We start from the raw sequence: 18840 nt of genomic DNA, 5'->3' as shown, positions 1-18840 counted from the left end.
AGTAACTGCCCTAGCAGCTAGGGTGGCTCTCCTTGGGTGAGGACAGCCCTGCAGTGCCTTGTCCCTCCTGCCATTTAGAGTCCTCACCTGCGGTTGGGGTGTTAGACCATCAGTGGGCTCCCTTGGCTCAGCCTGACACTATGGGAAATAGAGTTTGATGGTACAAAACAAAGCTGTATTGAAATTTTGCTTGAGCCACCCACCAAAGCCCTTCCATGCAGTGCTGGGTATCAACGAGCCTGCAGAAAACGACAGCAAAGGCAAAGAGTTCACTGTCACCCAGACACATACTTATGGTAAGCAGCAGCATGCTTAGAACTGTATTGCCAAGCACCAAGTTCATGATGAAAATCAGGTTAAATACCATTCCCTTGGAGCACAAGAAGACTATTAATATTAATGAGGTTGCACAACAGCACCTGCCTCCATTGTCATGGAGCAGCTCGTTAGTGGATTCTAATTAGAGCTCTGACAATACACAGGAAGTGCCCCCAGGCTGAGGGTACCTGGAGACGTTCAGATTGTGTTGCTGGCTACAAAATTTGATGGGGAGCCAGTTTTACTGAATTTGGATTCAGCCCTAGATGCCTCTTTTTGTCTGTGTTACAGAGATGGGTGGGCTTCCAGAGGAGTTGGGGGAAACATTCTCCTTAGCCATACGTGCTGAGCCAGACAACCAGGTCCCTCCAGTCATGTTATGGCAGGGGAGGTCCTGGAACACAGGCAAACTGAATTTATAGATTCAGATCCTCAGCTGATGTAAATCAGCACCGGTCCCTCATTGCAAAAAGAAATTGTGTCTTTTGCATTTTACACAACAGAAATACTACGTAGAAACAACAAAGGCATGGTGGGATTCAAATAACTGTACTGACCAACTACACACAATACACAAGATCTAGTTACACGTTACACACAAAAACTAATGTTAAAAATACTATTTAGGTTGCAAAGTTGAACACACAAAAGTCAGGAAATGCCAGAATTAATGTTGTCAGCGTCTGTATTAGCATACGACTATGTAATTAAGGACAATGCCATTGTGCTGAAGAAGAGCTAAATAATTGTAAAACAACCTCAATTCTGACAGTTCTTAGCTTTTGAGTGCTTGCCTTTGAAAACCCAGTAATGTTCTTTTCATGTTGGGTTTGTGTGTGGAATTTCCCAGGTTTTTAGAAAAGCAAACGGCAAAACAGAAATTCTGGACTGTTAGAGATAAACATCCAGTCTTTTTTCCTTCTTTTGCCCTACCTCTCTTGTCCTACCCCTGATTTAGGAAGATTTCATATTCTATGGGCTGGCTTCCCTCATGGAAGAGAATACCTCTGTCATCCCCTTTGACTGCAAATGGGAGGAACTTAGGATTTCTCATACAAAACCAGTCCGTCAATCAATCTAGTGTGAGACCCTGCCTTCAGGAGTGGCTAAGGCAGCACACGATGCTTCTGTCATAAACAGATAGCTAAGGGTTAATGTTTTTTTTTACCTGTAAAGGGTTAACGAAGGGAACCAAACACCTGACCAGAGGACCAATCAGGAAACAAGATTTTTAAAAGCTCAAGGAGGGAATGTTTGGGTGTGTGTCTTTTGTCTGTCTCTCAGCTATGAGAGGGATCTTTCTATCTTCAAGCTTCTAATCTTCTGTTTCCCAGTTGTAAGTACAGGTATAAGACAATATAGGTTTTTATATTGTTTTTGTATTTACATGTGTGTAGTTGCTGGAATGTTTAAATTGTATTTCTTTTTTGAATAAGGTTGTTTATTCATTTTTTCTTTTAAGCAATTGACCCTGTATTGTCAACCTGATACAGAGACTATGTTTATGTGTTTTTCTTTCTTTTTATATAAAGCTTTCTTTTTAAGACCTGTTTGAGTTATCTCTGGGTAGGCTAAGGAACGAAGGGAAGGGAAATTCTCTTTGTGTTAGATTTACAGAGGGTGAATCTGTGCAGCCTCAAGGGAAGAAGGAGAGGGGGGAAGGTGAATTGTCCTCTCTGTTTGGTCCTCTGGTCAGGTGTTTGGTTCCCTTCGTTAACCCTTTACAGGTAAAAGAAACATTAACCCTTAGCTATCTGTTTATAACAGCTTCAGAAGAAGACAAAAGCTCCTGTAAGGAACTCAGCCAGTCTGAAACTGCTATCTATCTTTTGACCTACACAGTGATCAGTTTATGCCCTGAAGTGACTGATTCCCCACCTCCTCACCAGCAGGACTATAGTCACTCTTTCTTCCACACTCTCTGAAATACTATAAATATATGTAATATATAGAGCATTGTGTTCTCTATAATTCTGTATTTCTTCAGCAGCCCTGTGGTTACCTTTGCTATATGTAAACAGTGCAGGGCACTTTCAACACGGTTATTACCTGGGTAACCATAACAACCGGAGTCGATAACCCAAGGCTAGAAGCGATCTCTGCAGGTTTCTATTTCACAGAGTGCTGCTCAGCATTCCTGTCCCCAGATCATATTGCATGTCACATTGCATGACTGTCCCGCTCTCAGGGCCCCCCTTGGTTTGTCACAGCAACAGCGAAATAGACGTTTCACTGTAGGACACAGAAAACTGACAGCAGTTGGCTGGTTAATCTGATTTTGTGATTAACTGTTTTGAGCCAAGGCTGGGGTTTGTGCCTGTTTTTTTTCACAGTGCCTGGCACACTGGGGTTCTGATCTCAACTGGGGCCTCTAGATCAATGTTTCTCAAACTTGTTCTGCCGCTTGTGTAGGGAAAACCCCAGGCGGGCTGGGCTGGTTTGTTTACCTGCCCCATCTGCAGGTCTGGCCGATAGCGGCTCCCACTGGTCGCGGTTCGCTGCTCCAGGCCAATGGGAGCTGCTGGAAGTGGCGCAGGCCGAGGAATTTACTGGCCATCGCTTCCAGCAGCTCCCATTGGCCTGGAGCAGCGAACCGCGGCCAGTGGGAGCCGCAATTGGCCAGACCTGTTGACAGGATAGGTAAACAAACTGGCCAGACCCACAAGGGGCTTTTCCTACACAAGCGGCGAACCCAGTTTGAGAAATACAGCTCTTGATGCTACCACAGTGCAAATCCTAATCAATAAATAGCAATCATTACTTCTGCAGGCCAGAAATATGGTGCATCTGGGTATTAGTCATGCTAATCTTACCATTAGGGTTGCCAACTTTCTAATTGCACAAAACTGAACATCCTTGCCCTGCCCTGCCCCTTCCCGAAGGCCCCACACTGCCCCGCCCTTTCTCTGAGGCCCCCCTCCCTCTGTCGCTCACTTTCCCCCACCCTTACTCACTTTCACTAGGCTGGGGCAGGGCATTGGGGGCAGGAGCGGGTGAGGGCTTCAGCTGGAGGTGCGGGCTCTGGGGTGGGGCTGGGGATGAAGAGTTTGAGGTGCAGGAGGGGGCTCTGGTCTGGGGCAAGGGGTTGGGATGGGAGAGAGTTTGGGTGCATGAGGGGTTGCGACCTGGGGTAGGCAGCTGGGGTGCAGGTGGGAGTATGGGGTCTGGGAAGGAGTTAGGGTGTGGGAGGGGGTTCTGACCTGGGGCAGGGGATTCAGGGTGTGGGCTCTGTCTGGGCAGCGCTCACCTCAGGCGGCTCCTGGTTGGCGGTGCAGCAGGGCTAAGGCCGACTCCCTGCCTGCTTTGGCTCCACACTGTTCCTGGAAGCAGCCGGCATGTCCAGCCCTTCGGTGGAGGCTTGGCCAGTTGGATCTGCGTGATGCATGTTGCCTGCACCCACCACCCCTGCAGCTCCCTTTGGCCACTGTTCCCGGACAATAGGAACTGCAGAGTCGGTGGTGGAGGCGGAGGCAGCGCACGGAGCCCCCCTGATTACCTCTGCTCCTAGGAGGCTGACATGCCGGCTGCTTCCGGGAGCAGAGTAGAGCCAGGGCAGGCATGGAGCAAGCCTTAGCCCTGGGATCCCACCGACCGGACTTTTAACAGCCCAGTCAGCAGTGCTGACCCAGAGCGGCCAGGGTTCCTTTTCGACTGGGCATTCTGGTCAAAAACCAGATGCCAGGCAACCCTACTTGCCATTTCTACCCCAACGAGTGATGAAGTCAGGTTGTGCAGGATGGGCTTTTAAAGGGTTTTTATTCACTTCCAGAAAAGCTATGAAGTAGGAAACAAACCTATCCCATTTTTTGGTCAAAAAATTCAATTGCAGACAGAAGTATGTTGCCCAGGTGCACACTGCCCCCGCCCCCTTGGAGAACTACTGGGGAGATAAAACTGTAACAAATGCACGCAGGTAGCTGATTTGCAAGTTCACCATTTCCTGTGTTCCTTGGATGCAGGACAAGTGTCTCAGCATTAGTCACGGTCAGCCCGATTCTTGTCCTGCTGACACCAGTCCAAATGAGGGGCAACTCCATTGAAGTCCATGTTATTTCTCCTGTGTTAAATAGGTGTAGGTGAGATCAGGCTCAGGCTCCGGCTCAGGACATGCACATCCTGGATAGACAGATTATGCTTCAGGAGGTTCTGAATGGGAAGAACTCTGGCTGAATTCTCTCAGCCGGGCTGTTTGTGACTCTCCCTCTCATTGTTGCCTTGTGTCACTCCATTTTACCCCCTTGGGCACAACTCAGGAGAAACACACGAGATGGATCCTCCCCTGGTATAAATCCTCACCTTTGAAGTTGATAAACCTATGTTGAGTTACACCAGCTGCGAATGTGGCCCATGAGTTTCTATTTAAGTGTGCTAGAGGCTGTGAACAAATGCTGCCTTATCTTCTTTTGGGAGTTCAGCCTGGACATAAGCTCAGAAAAATCTGATAGAGCTCTGCATTCATGAAATGTACCCAGATCTGCATAAACTCTCACTCTGTTTCCTGGCCCTGTTAAGTACTTGTATCAGACACACGCACCCTGCACTCTCAAACGATTTCAGACAATGAAATTGTCACGTTTATTTTAACCACCTGGAGATGTCAGGCTGGCTGCGGTATAAGTCTACAACAGGCCGCCCTTAGGCATCTTGTTACTGTTGCTCGTGACACACCTAGTAACACACTGTTGCTCTACACAACTCTCTGTGGTCAGTCTTCTTGGTGTTCAGAGTTGATCTGAAAATATGGTATGTAACATTTTATACATGGCAATTTTTCTAAATAACTTCTCTGTAGGAATAGAACAGCAGGTATCCCATCCCATTCAGGATGATTGTAAACACAGAGAGCAGAATTTTAGAATCCTGTAACAGATGTCCTGATTTTAATGGTTAAATACTTGTTACATTTTACAGTTTGTGGATATTAACCCCTAACAGAATTTCCAGCTACCAAGGCTAATGAGAAAGATTCATTGAAACTATATTGAGAGGTTTACAGATTTTTAAAATATCTTTTAAGCCTGGTTATCTAACTGCTCTATGTATGTCTATATTTTAGGACACAAAATGACCAAACACTATGTCATGGAATAACTTAGATTTAAATCAGAGCTAGGTAACATAAAAAAGTGTTTCTGGCCTGTGGATGGCACAAACAAATTTTTTTTGTAATATCTAAATACAGTCAATGCATCTGTTTAACGTGTGACATTTGAAAGCAGTTATAACTGCCTACTACCATGAAGAACTCTGTGTGTGTGTTGTGTATATGTGTGTGAGAGAGAGACAGAACATTTAAAGAGTTGTAACTCAAAAAAGGATGAGTTTCTTTTTAAAGTTTCCTCTTTGAAGAATTAAAAGCTGAAAAGTATCTTCAGCATAGTTACCTTCTGTTGATTTTCCACATATCTAGTGATTGCTCTGTCTTCAATATATCAGAGCTGACATGTATTTCCCTGAAGAATTTAACAAAATCTACCAATACCATTTCTTGACAGAGAATCATTTTCTAATAGTCTGTTCTATTTATATGAGCTATTCTTTATGTGGATATGTGCGTCGCTATGCATGTGTACGTGTGTATGTATACAGTGTAGCTATAGCCATGTGTTATTGGGATTCATACACTGTGGATGCATGCATATGTTTTAGGTGTGTATGCAGGCTTTAAGTATAGGTGTGCTGTAGAGAGGTGTTAATATGATCATTAGATATGTATTTGTAAAATGTAGGTATGTGCATGCATAAAGTTGTGAGTACTAAGGCCCCTATATTAAAAAGTGATTTTCTGAAATTGGCTCCTAAATACACATTTAGGCACCTAAATAAGTTATCTGATTTTCAAAAGGGTTGAGCACAGCAGTTTGCACTGACTTTGTATAGGGATACATGTATATGCAAAAACCATGGGTATATAAAAGCAGCAAAGAGTCCTGTGGCACCTTATAGACTAACAGACGTATTGGAGCATGAGCTTTCGTGAATGAGTTCTATACAGAGTTGGTAAAAATGTATTTTAATTACCACAAAAAATTGAAGAAAATTTTCCTCAAAATAATTTGGTTTTGCATTTAAAAAAAAAAAAGAACCATTGAAGGGGCTGGTTGGGATTTTTTTGGGACAAAAATCCAAAATATTCCAACAAAACCAGAAATTTTCTTGCAAAATTCAGAAAGCCATTTTTTTGTTCTGAAAAATGTTTTGACAAAATTTTGCGGCCAGCCCTAGGATCACAGAGATTTGAAAGTATGCAGATGAAAGGTAGCTTTGTGTATTCACACAATAGATGTGCATGCTCAGTACGGATCTGTGTGTGTGAAGAACGATAAACATACCTACCAGCCTTTTTTCCTTATTTTCCAGCCTTTCTTCCAAAATACATACTACCCATTGCATTGGCCTGTCTTCAGAACTAAGTGGCTGGGTATGCCAGGGCACACCACTTCCATGAGCTACCCTACTAGTGGGATTGTCTTTGGGAACATGCTGGCCAACTCAGGCGGAATTCCTGCCTTCAAATTTCAGTCCCGTCGAGACAGTGTTGACTGGAGGCGGTTCAGTGCCATAGATGTGGAACGGGTGGCTCGGGAGCTAGACGTGACCACACTCCAAGAGAACATTGCCAGTGTCACCTTCTGTAACCTGGACTCGGAGAAGTGCCCACACTGCCAGCAGCCCATAGACCCGGTTCTCTTAAAGGTCCTTAAGATGGCACAGCTGACCATCGAGTACCTGCTGCACTCGCAGGAGTACCTGACTGCCAGCATGGCTCTGCAGGAGGAGCAGCTGCAGGCTACCCTGGAAGAGCTGAAGCGCACCAAACAGGAGCTGGACAAGCAGGCAGAGGAGCTGAAGGGAGTGAAGGAGGAGAGCCGGAAGCGGAAGAAGATGATTGCCACCCAACAGCTCCTCTTGCAGGCTGGGACCAATAACTACCACAAGGTGAGCTCTGGGGCAGAGAACAAAAATAACCTTCCAGCCTTGATTGCTCTGGAGGTGTGAGAGGAAGGAGCCTTTTCACCACTGACTTCAGCGGCAATGGCAATTCAGTCCCCAGCAGCGCTAGGTAAGCGTGACCTAGACTAAGTGCTAGACAGAACAATTTCCTGTTCAGCCCTGATCCAGCCAAGCTGAACTGGAACCTTGTGAAGAGTTCCATTGACTACTGCCCTTCCTCCAGGTAAGTGTGTGCTTAAGTGCTTGGCGGATCATGGCCCTGGTGGCTCAGGCACTCACCCAGGATTTGGGAGACCCTGATCAAGTCCCCCATCTTCCTGCTGAGGAGAAGGGATTTGATCAGGGATCTCCCACGTCTCAGGTGAGCTCCCTGAACCACTGGGCTATGGGACGTTCTGAGGTGGGTCTCCCTCAGTCTCTCTTGTTGAAGCCTTTTTCATTAAATGTCAGTTGGGCCAGAGCCAGTGAGAATGACTCTCTAGCCTTTCAGTTGGAGCAGTCCCCTGAGAGGTGACAGATGCCTGGTCAAACCCTTTCTCCTCCCACAGGTAGCTGAGCTGGGGTCTCTCACATCTGGGGTGAGGGCTCTAACTACTGGGCTAAAAAATTTAAGGGAGGAGATCCTCCTCCTTCTCCCCTCCCCCTAGGCTGTTTTGTGTGGAGTGAGAGAGGTACCTAAGATGCCCAGCTCCTGGCGAGGGGCCTCCCTGCAGCCCAGACTTAGGTGCCTAACTGGGAGGGAGCGTGGCTTAGGGCACACCCGTCTCCTCAGCATCTCCCACTGGCTATCTTAGACGACTCCCTGCCTAGTGTGCTGGCTTTGTGGATCCCATTCTTAGGTGCCTCTCTCTCCCCATTTGTTGTATAAGGAGACTAGGTGCCTCGCTCAGGCTCTGTGGATCCCAGTGTGTTTCTGTGATTTGCTAGGCACCTAAAAGTTAGGAGTTGCAATGCCGAAGGCCCTTTGTGGATCCAAGCTGAGGTGCTCAGATTCTACGATCCTGGAGGTCATATAAATACCTATGATAGATATATGACAGGAAGTGCTAGGATCAGTCTTTCTTTGGAAACCAGTAGCAGATTTCTTTCCTCCAGTCGTATTGTACCTACCCACTTATCCATAATTATTAAAAACAAGTGATTGCCAATAAATCACCACATCGGTCAGCTAATTTTCTTACTGCTGTGCAGTGTGTGGCCTGCAAACCATCGGATTTATATTCATCTATTCCAAACTGTCTCTTAGCCGCAGCTCTTCCATCTTTATTAATGACTCCAGCTTCACTTCCACCTTTTTCCAGTTGAAGACCAATTTTTTTTTAAATTGCAGTACTTCAACTATTTTTGAATCATTAATTCATCTTCCTCCTCATTTGTTAATGAACCTACTCTCTCTCTAGTACTTCTTTCCTCCTGAATATCTTTATAAAAGCCCTTCTTTTTGTCCTTCATCACCTGTAGCTGATATTGACTTGTTTTGGACATCTGTAGCCAAAAGTTTTCCCTGCAAGCCTGAGTGGTCTCTGAATCTTCTTCTTGGATTGTCTCTTCTTCTCCAACCCTATGAGAGGTTCTCTTTTGGCCTCAGAGTAAGACGCTCCTGATAATCGTGCAGTGATAAGGTTCTGACTAAGTTATCCTAGTATGTTAGGAACTCTTCTTTCAACTAACAGAATGAAGTCTTTTTGTTTGGGGTGGGATGGTAGGATGGGCTGGGATAACCTGACCCCTTTCACTCATTCACTTTTTCTAATGCCCAGTGTCAGCTGTGTGACAAGGCCTTCATGAACTACTCCTACCTCCAAGCCCACATTCAACGCAGACACACTGAGGCCAGTGAAGCTGGTGAGTATGGGGCTGAGCTTTTCTCCTTCGGCTTCTTTTTGGAAGGGTTTTAGGCCTCCTAGCTGCAGGGGATGACAAGCCTTGGAGAGGAGCAAGATGGGCATGCAGCACACTTTATTGTTTTTAAGACTGGTTTTCTCTGATATACTTTTGTTCTAAGTATATCATACTTTCCTTTAAGGAAGCTGCTGGGTCACTAATTTCCACTGTCATTGCCTTGATGGGAGCAGCACTGCAGGATCTGAGTCCAAGTCCAAGCTGCTAAGGTGATTGCAGTGTATTGCCACCCAGCAGTCAGTCTGAGAGTGGGAAAAACGTATCTTCTCATCCCTCAAAAGAGGTGACAGACCCAGGGCTGGGACCCAGAGAGGGTGCTGTCAGAGAGACCAGGGGCTATGTGAGATACAGTGAGCCCAATAACTATGATACTCAGCATCTCTGAAAATCAAGCTGTATATTTAGGTGCATAGAAATGGATCTAGGTGACTAACATCAGGCACCCATCTGCACTGCTGAAGATCGCAAATCAGTAATGAAGCATTTGCATCTAAAATGAGAAACAACACATTTGAAAACATATAGATGTCTCCTTTATTCAAAAGAAAGCAAGAAAGAAAGCAAGCAAGAAAGAAAGGAGAGACAGGGTGGCTAGAGCAATGGACTGGAACTCAGGAGATCAAGTTTCTAATCCTGGTGCTGCCACTGGCCTGCTGGGTGACCCTAGGCAAGTCACTTCCCCTTCTGTGTCTCAGTTTCCCCATATGTAAAATAGAGATGATGATACTGATCTCTCTTTGTAAAGCACTTTGCTATCTATAGATCTACTTAGCCACTTATCAAGACCAGAATTCCAATGCTTCAACTTGGCAGAGAAGAGAAGTCAGAACTGGAACCACACAGACACTATATTCACCTGTTGCTCTACCCACAAACAAGTTGCCCGAAGGAAAGAAATCCTGACGTTGGGTACAAAAAATTCAAGCTGAGCTCAACTCAAGGATGGCTCTCCAGCTGCTGTGATATACATTCTTTCCAGCAGAGGGTAGTGGTGTTCTACATATATCTTACACATGTGTCTGATCCTTAAGCCATTTTCCCAAGTATCTTATTTTAAAATTGCAGCAGCTGTTCAAAAAACTTGCAGTGAAAAGCAAAAAAAATGGCTTGGCATTTTTATTTTTGTTACAAATTTGAACATGTGCCACATTTTGCAAATGTTTTTCAATGAAAATTGAGCCCCTTTTCTGGGGCAAATGACCCAAGGACTGATCCTGAAGTTTTAAAGTCAACGAGAGTTTTGCCACTGGCTTTAATGAAAGCAGGATCAGATCCTAAAGACCCCAAATAAGACACAGCAGAAGCCTCTGGCAATTCAGGCCACTGCTTATGGTTCCACGGTTTGAATGGCCTTCACAGAGAGACAGAAGAAGAAGCAGGTGGAGCAAATGGAGGATGAGATTCAAGAACTAAGAATGAAGCTGAAAGAGACCCACACCCAGCTAGAAATTGAGAGAGAGGCTGAGACTCAGCGCAGGGTTCAGGTATGGAAAAAAAGTGTATTTCCAAGGATTTGGGGGGAAATGGGGGAGGGAGGAAGGAGGGACATTTATTTTTCTTAGGGTGACCAGACAGCAAGTGTGAAAAATCAGGACAGGAGGTGGGGGGTAATAGGAACCAATATAAAAAAAAAGCCCCAAATATCAGGACTGTCCCTATAAAATTGGGACATCTGGTCACCTTAATTTTACTTTGGCCTGAAACAAAATGAAAAACTCAGTGAACATTTTCCAACGTGAAGGAAAAGTCTAATTTCTTTTGAAATTTTTCACAAAAAATCTGCAATAAAAGGCAAAACTGCTTGACAGTAACAAAATTTTTGTGTGTGTCCTAAAAGTAACATTCCTTTAAAAACAGACAAACTTTCATATAAATGTAGGGCTAGTCTACACTAGAAAAGGTTTTCTGGTGTCACGATACAGGTGTATACAGTCAGTGCTATACCAGCAAACCCTCCTACTGGAGATGCAGCTATTACTGCCAAAGAGTGTTTTTGCTGATATCGCTTATACTAGTCCCCCAGACTGAATAAGCCATGCTGACAAATGGCCTTTTTGCCAGTGTAACTACAGCTATACTAGGGCTTCTGCCACTATCAAAGTGTCATTAAGTCATAGCCCTGACTGACATTATTATACCAGCAAACGTTTCTACTGTAGACCTGACTTTAGCCCAAGGCTGTCTCCACACGTTTTTTGCAGTGGAGTAACCAAGGATATGTCTGCACTGCAATCACAGGGTGTGGCCTGAGCTGGTTGTAGACATATCTGAACTAGTTCTCATCTAGCTAGCTAGGGTACCAGAGCAGTGACGCTGTGGCAGCCTGGGCTGTACTAGCCAACTTGGAATTCTCGGTAATTCACACTGTTCTCATAAACAAACTAGGGAAAGCAACCTAGATGGAGTGATTGGAAAACCATTCCCAAAAAGTAGTTATCAGTCATTCAAAGTCAGTCTGGAAGGGCATAACGAGTGGGGTCCTGCAGTGATCAGTTCTGAGTCCTGTTCTGTTCAATATCTTCATCAATGATTTGGATAATGGCACAGAGATTACACTTGCAGAATTTGTGGATGATACCAAGCTGGAAGGGATCACAAGTGCTTTGGAGCATAGGATTAAAATTCAATATAATCAGGAAGAACTGGAGAAATGGTCTGAAGTAAACAAGATTAAATTCAATAAGGACAAATGCAAAGTACTCCACTTAGGACCGAATAATCAGTTCCACATATACAAAAGAAAATGACTGCCTAGGAAGGAGTACTGCAGAAAGAGAACTGGGGGTCGTAGTGGATCACAAGTTAAATATGAGTCAACAGTATAATACTGTTGCAAAAAACCACAAACATCATTCTGGGATGTATTAGCAGGAGAGTTGTAAGCAAGATATGAGAAGTAATTCTTCCACTCTACTCCGTGCTGATTAGGCCTCAGCTGGAGTATAGTGTCCAGTTCTGGATGCCACATTTCAGGAAAGATGTGGACAAATAGGAAGAAGTCCAGAGAAGAGCAACAAAAATGATTAAAGGTCTAGAAAACATGACCTATGAGAAAAGATTGAAAAAAATGGGTTTGTTTAGTCTGGAGAACACTGGTAGGGGACATGATAACAGTTTTCAAGTGCATAAAAGGTTGTTACAAAGAGGAGGGAGAAAAATTGTTCTTAAATACTGAGGACAGGACAAAAAGCAATGGGGTTAAATTGCAGCAAGGGTGGTTTAGGTTGGACATGAGGAAAAACTTCCTAACTGGTGGTTAAGAACTGTAATAAATTGCTTAGGGAGGTTGTGGAATCTTTGTCATTTGAGATTTTTAAGAGCAGGTTAGACAAACACCTGTCAGGGATGGTCTAGATAATACTTAGTCCTGCCCTGTGTGCAGGGGAGTGGTTTAGAAGACCTCTCGAAGTCCCTTCCAGTCCTTAACTTCTTTGATTCTATAATTACATACTCTTGTCAATTGGGGATGTGATTTTATTCTGAAATGGTTATTCTGGTAGAAGTACTAGTGTGGTTGCAGTTATACTGGTATAGCTATGCCTGATACCAGGATACCTTATAGGAATAAGCACCTCTATACCAATTTAACCGTGTTCACACTTGAATGGGGAGGTACCATTTTAGTTATACCAGTATTGTCAAATCAGTACAAAATTTGAGTGCAGATGCGACCTAAGCTCAGAGAAGCTGACTGATCCATGAAGTGAGATTGTCAGAGCTTATTTCACTGAGAGCTGGGGTTGGGGGGAGTGGTAGGGGGGATCTGAATCAGTTGACAGGCTCTGTTTTCCTCTCAGCTCCAGCTTGGAGTTTATGTTTCCTTGGCAGGAAGCAGAGAAAGTTCGCCAGAGGGAAGAGGAGGGAAGAAGGGAATTTGAGAGATGGAAAGAGGAGGAGAGAACAAAGTTTCAGGAGGAAATGGACGGCCTGCGGCAGTTGTTCTTGACAGAATTCAAGGACATTGCCAGCAAGAACTCTGCCTTGGAAGGGGTGAGTGAAATGTGAGGGTTAATGTTCTTCTATTGAAATAGATACTCAGCTTTCCCCCTGGCATGTGCGTTGGCTTCAGTAAGTCCCATTGCTTTTTCTCTCTAATGTCGTCAGATCAGAGCAAAATATCAAAGTTGGCAAGGATGTTTTTCATCCATAGGCTGATAAGCGTAGCTCCCCTTTATACCAGTGGGGAAGGTGAAGGAGTGTCACACAAGGAAATGTCAGTGAAACTAGGAAGCAAAAAAATTGGCTTAAAATAGTGCTGGAAACCCAAACGAGTAACAGCAGAAAATGAGACTGCAAGGGGCGCTGAACATGCTCAGTGGAGTCAGTGGGATTTCAGAGCTCAGTGACCTGTGTATTCCAGCCCTGTAGTAGCCCCGGCATTTTAATTTTCAATTTAATTTTTAATCAGTTTGGCAACACGGATGAGTCTCTCTTGGAATGGGGACCAATATTGACCTGTTCAAGGAAACTTCCTACCATGCCTTGCTATGTCGTGTACAACATCAACCCAGGATTGCTTGTATCTAGTTCAGTTGCATTGTTATTTTTATGGTAAGTCTCACCTAAAGGAAAACAATATTCTAAGGTCAAACACTCCCTTCTGACAGGCAATACAGCAGTTTGATAAGTGAGTCGCAGGTGTCAGGGCTCGAGTCACTTCCGCATCAGGTACCATTGCTAGCTGGTATCTGACACAGGTAGAAATATTTCCTTCCATCCTCTCCAGAAACTGCAGGAGCTGCAGGCCAAAAACCTGGTGGCGTCCAATCTGGGGGTCCTGCGGGATGATGACTCTGATGACAAGCGGCAGTGGGCACTGACTCAGAGAGAGCTCCAGGGCATGAGGGAGAAGACTGAATTACAGGTGAGGATGTGCCTCCAGCTGCAGCAGCCCATTTGGTTCTGATCAGTTCCCCATCAGCCAGCTCTGGGGAACCTCTTCTACGACTGCACAATATAGCACAGGGCAAGGGAAAGCCAGTAACAACCCTTGCATGGAATTTCATGGCACACTAGGGCTCACATTCAGGATAGCACTGGGCACATGCTTAATTTTTAGCATGTTCTTAATCCCAAGTGCTTTCCTGAATCGTGGCCTGCATGTGTTTTCCAATCTACACAGCTCTGCAGAAGGGTTATAAGCCCTCATGCTCCAGTACATAACTGACTTCTAATTCATGGGGGAGAGAAACTTTCCTTGGTGGCAGCTTAAGCCATAACCACCCCTTGCAGGGGTTCCTGCACCATCCACTGAAACAACTTGGTGACAGGCTATTGGAGTAGATAGAGCCGTGGTCTGATCCAATCTGGCAATTCCTGTGTGCTGATGAGGTGAAATCTTAAGACATAGCTCTTGCTCTCTACCCATGCAGAGGTGAAAGTAAGCCGGTACAGTACAGCATACTGGCAAGAGCCAGTATGCCATGCCAGACTGACTGGCTTCTCCGGTGGTGATTTAAAGGGCCCAGGGCTCCAGCCGCTGCGGGGAGCCCTGGGCCCTTGAAATTGCTGCCGGAGCCCTGGAGCAGTGCAGCAGGGCTAGGGTGGTGATTTAAAGGGCCCGGGTCTCCGGCTGCTGTGGGGAGCCCTGGGCCCTTTAAAGCACTGCCTTAGCCCCGCTGCTGGAGCTCCGCAGTGGCTGGAGCTCTGGGCCCTTTTAGGAACTGCCGGAGCCCTACTGCCATTACCCACAGTGATTTAAAGGGCCCGGAGTTCTGTGTCAGCCGGAGACCCGGCCCTTTAATTCACCCCTGAGCCCTGGGGCTCCCAGCCACCTCTGCAGCTGGTAGCTCTGGGGTGATTTAAAGCCCTGGGGCTCCCAGCCACAGCCGGAGCCCCAGGGCCTTTAAATCTTGAAAGGCCCCGCCTCTTCCGGTTGAGGCTGCACCACTTCTGGTTAAGGCCATGCCCCCACTCACGACTCCAGCATACTGGTAAGTCCTTTACGTTACTTTCACCCCTGTACCCACGGTACATGCACAGTGGAATAGTCCATTCTTCGTGCAGATATTTTTCCATTGGACAAAGGCTCCATCTGTTCAAAGTGAGGATCTGGAATATCTGACCGTAGCAAGCTCACTGATTCAGTGGCCCCATTGCTCTCTTCTCTGCTCGATGTTTGCGTGCTGTGCCAAGGTTAAGTTTGGTGGAAGACAGTCTGAGCAGACAATCCCTAGAGGCAAAAGACAGAGGCATGCATTGTATGGTTGACCATGCTTTTAATTTTAGACACAGTCATGGGCCAGCTGAAATATAGAACCTCCAGTCTCCTGTCCCCTCTGCTAAGTTATGGGGCTGTTCACCATCCTTCCAGTTAGTGAAGCTGTAAATAGAGCTGGCTGCCAGTGGCTCCCAGCAGCTATTACAATATATTTGACTACAACTGTTTGACTACACACATGGCTCATTCTTCAAAACATTCAAGAGACCAAATAACCAAATTTATTGTCTAAAGACAAAGCAGTAGAATATGAAAATGAGAAATACATGCCATTCTTCCAAGGAGCAAATTCTCGCAGCGGATTCACGTTACACAGAAGGTGTGCTTCCCCAGTGGCTCCTTAAACTAGCCGTCTCTTATAGCTGTTCACATGTTAAAAAGCACTATTCACATCACTTAAAGTTTAACTAGCCAGCATTGTCTTTGCCTCACTGTACTTTTCCATCTGTCGTTTGACTATTACATTCCAGACATTAAGGGGCATGAAGATATTCCCTATTACAATGCATTCATACATCTTACATTATTGTCTTGTACCTTTGTTTCATAACACTTGTCCAGCTAACTTTTGACAGTTTTTAAATTTCCTTAAGCCAAGTACTGAACTGTATTTGTCCCAGGGCATCATGGGATATCTGGCTTAGCATAAGTGAGCAAGAATAAGCATAGTAAAATTTAACAATCTATACCCTGCACATAATACTATTAGTGTGGTGCATTGGTGAGTGTGTAAAATAACCTATATGCATTGGCTAACAAATAATGAGGGATTACAAGAGTACAAGAATACTGCGATAGCCCCTCTTACTCAGCCATGATCTCTATGCCAGAGTGTGGTTGGAGGAAGAGCCCTATACCAGGTTTAAGGCTGCCCTGAAACAGTCATATGAGGTCCAAAGGTCAAGCCAGAGAAAGCTAGGTAGCTTGGAGAATGGAAACATTGAGAAGTTCTCCGTACGAGCCTTAACCTCTGAAACTTTGGATAACAGTAATGGTGAATAATGACACACTCGTGGCAAACTGAATAAGAAGAAAAACCAAAGTATTTTTGATTTGTCAGAAAACAGAATGGAAGAAGAAGCTGAAGGAGCTTCAGAAGGAGCACCAGATGGAAAAGGAAGAGGTAGGTACCACACAGAAGCTAAAAGCGATGACTCAGAGTTCTCCCATGGGTAGCATGTCAGTCATGAGCTCCTGAGGCACACAGTAAGATCCTGCTTGTGCTACCCAGACTCACATCTCACAGACTCATTTGCAGAAGGTTCTTTCTGCCTCGATTTAACACATCAGCAATATTAGACCACATCAGCTGCACAGAGCTCCCTCAGCAGAATTCGGCACATCCACTAGAAACAAAGAAGACAGCCCTGCAATGTAGTGCAAAAGGTCAATAGTAACTATTTTTTATTTATTTTATTTTTTTTGCCATGGGATGTTGTGAAGGCCAAAAGTATAAGTGGGCTCAACAAAGAATTAGATGAGTTCATGGAGTGGAAAGGTCCTTCAATGGCAGTTAACCAAAGCGGATCGTGTGCTCCATATGTCCCTAAAATCTCTAGTTCCCAGAAGCTGAGATTGGGTAACGGAATGGATCACTCACAATTGCCCTATTCTGTTCACTCCTTCTGAATCGTCAGGCACTGGCCAGTCAGAAGACACGATACTGGTCTAGATGGATCATTGGTCAGACCCAGTATGGCTGTTCTTATGTTCTTTTTCAATAGTATCTTTCTTACAAAATAACTCAAGGGGTTTTACAATGAGGGGTTTCAGTAGGGTTGCCAACAGCCCCTTATTACAAGCAGTTTCCCTTATTTTTTCATCTCTGTGCCATAAGATTGGGAATTACTGAGTGCTGCAGAAAGCTTCAAGAAATAGCTGTGGTGCAGGTAGGTGAGTACTTAATAAATAAAATAATAGTGATAATAATATCAGGAGGAGGATGGTGGGCAGGGGTACTTAAAAAACCATCTCTTATTTTTGAAATACAATGTTGGCAGCCCTACAATAGAGAAAAAACACTTTACAGAGCTGGTCATGGACTGATTAGGGTAAACAGAAATGTAACTTAAAATATAAGGGCCCAATGTGACTCCAGTTAAAGTCAATGGGAAGATTCCCAAGGTACCATCAGTTGTTGCAGTGGCTTTGTGATGCAGCCATGCGTGCTTCCAGAAGTGGAAAGTGACCATCTGCTAACATTACACAGAGGACACTGAGCACCATCAGACAGCGGCAGCTGTGGATCACTTGCTACTAGAGCTGGTTGGAAGATAGAATTTCCACCCGGTGGGAAATTCTGACCTTTTTGAAATGTCTTGTGAAATGAAAATTTTTGACTATTGAAATGTTTCATTTCAATAATATTGAAACATGATAAAATATTAACTAATACAGATTCATCTAATATAATTGAAACAAAATCGATCAAAATGATACATATTAATTTCAATGATAGATTTATCACTATAGATACATATAATATGTTAATTTTAATGTAATATAGACAAATTGAATCAAAATTGTAAAGTCAAATCTATAGTGTCTGCATTTTCTGTTTCTTCTCTCTACTTGGTCTTAATTTGAACCTATGATCAAGCAGGAAAAAAGAGCCTCAGAAGTTTATAAATATGCCACTGGATCTCAGTGCAAAATAAAATCTCAAGGCAAAGTGAAAATCCAGGAGCTGCCCCGCGTAACAGTGGCCAGGAGAGCAATCTGAGCTAATGGGCAAAATGGTATTTTCACCATATTTTATATTCGTCAAGTCCAGGTCTCATAATTACCTTCCTTGTCTCTCTCAGTTGAAGAGTGAAAATGAGAGACTCCGGGCCTTCCTGTCTCAGGACCGACAGATAGCTGCTGACCGCTTCCAACAGCAAATGGGCTCGCTCAATGCTCGGCTCAAAGAGCAGACCACGGTTATCAGGTCGCAGGAGAAAACAGTAAGCTTGCCATGTTCTTGTCGGCCTGTGCACACAGCATGGCTCTCTGTCCCACTCCAAAGGCTAATCCATACCTAGTTTATGAGTCTGCCACAGCCTTTGAGCTACAGAAGATGGCATCTTCAGCTCAGGCAGTAACTGTTATTTGCTTTAGAGTGCATCTGAAGTGTGATTTTTAAGCCACTCACTTCGCCTCAGTAAGGGCCATATACCTGAGGTATTTCAGCTTCCTACACAAACTGCTGAAGTACTAGAGCTATCCAAAAATGAGTGGAGGATTTTCATATACAATGGGGCAAACATTGGGTTTTTTTACTCAGTCTCAAAAATGACTAGTTTTGAAGGCGGGGAAAAGGGCAAACAGTTATAAGGAGGCAAGAAGGGTCCTTTAAGGCCCCCAGCTGTAACTGCTGCTGGTGCTTGAGCTAAAATATAGTGATGATACAATTAAAGATGCAGGCCCTGATTCAGCAAAGCACTTAAGCTTGTCCTTAACTTTTA

The 18840-nt window shown here is 44.6% G+C and overlaps 1 protein-coding gene across 4 annotated transcripts in view; it reads left to right on the top strand.

Annotated features, from left to right (window-relative positions):
- Window positions 1–18840, top strand: part of DZIP1L (DAZ interacting zinc finger protein 1 like) — a 38229-nt gene that overhangs the window by 2665 nt on the left and 16724 nt on the right. For 3 of the 4 annotated variants that reach the window (XR_004372567.2, XM_032772441.2, XM_032772440.2), the window contains exons 1-8: window positions 4975–5061; window positions 6679–7257; window positions 9033–9117; window positions 10534–10658; window positions 13003–13164; window positions 13901–14038; window positions 16455–16517; window positions 18199–18339. Coding sequence is in view for 3 of the 4 variants with exons in the window: in XM_032772441.2 (XP_032628332.1) it covers window positions 5059–5061; window positions 6679–7257; window positions 9033–9117; window positions 10534–10658; window positions 13003–13164; window positions 13901–14038; window positions 16455–16517; window positions 18199–18339 (1296 nt within the window). In the remaining variant the exon portion in view is untranslated. Of the gene's footprint in view, window positions 1–4974; window positions 5062–6678; window positions 7258–9032; window positions 9118–10533; window positions 10659–13002; window positions 13165–13900; window positions 14039–16454; window positions 16518–18198; window positions 18340–18840 lie in introns of those variants that run through there. The other variant, XM_032772442.2, reaches the window with a different exon arrangement.

This window comes from Chelonoidis abingdonii, chromosome 8, assembly GCF_003597395.2.
Source record: "Chelonoidis abingdonii isolate Lonesome George chromosome 8, CheloAbing_2.0, whole genome shotgun sequence".
Classification (NCBI taxonomy): domain Eukaryota; kingdom Metazoa; phylum Chordata; order Testudines; family Testudinidae; genus Chelonoidis; species Chelonoidis abingdonii.
This window is presented reverse-complemented; position numbering and strand designations above follow the sequence as displayed.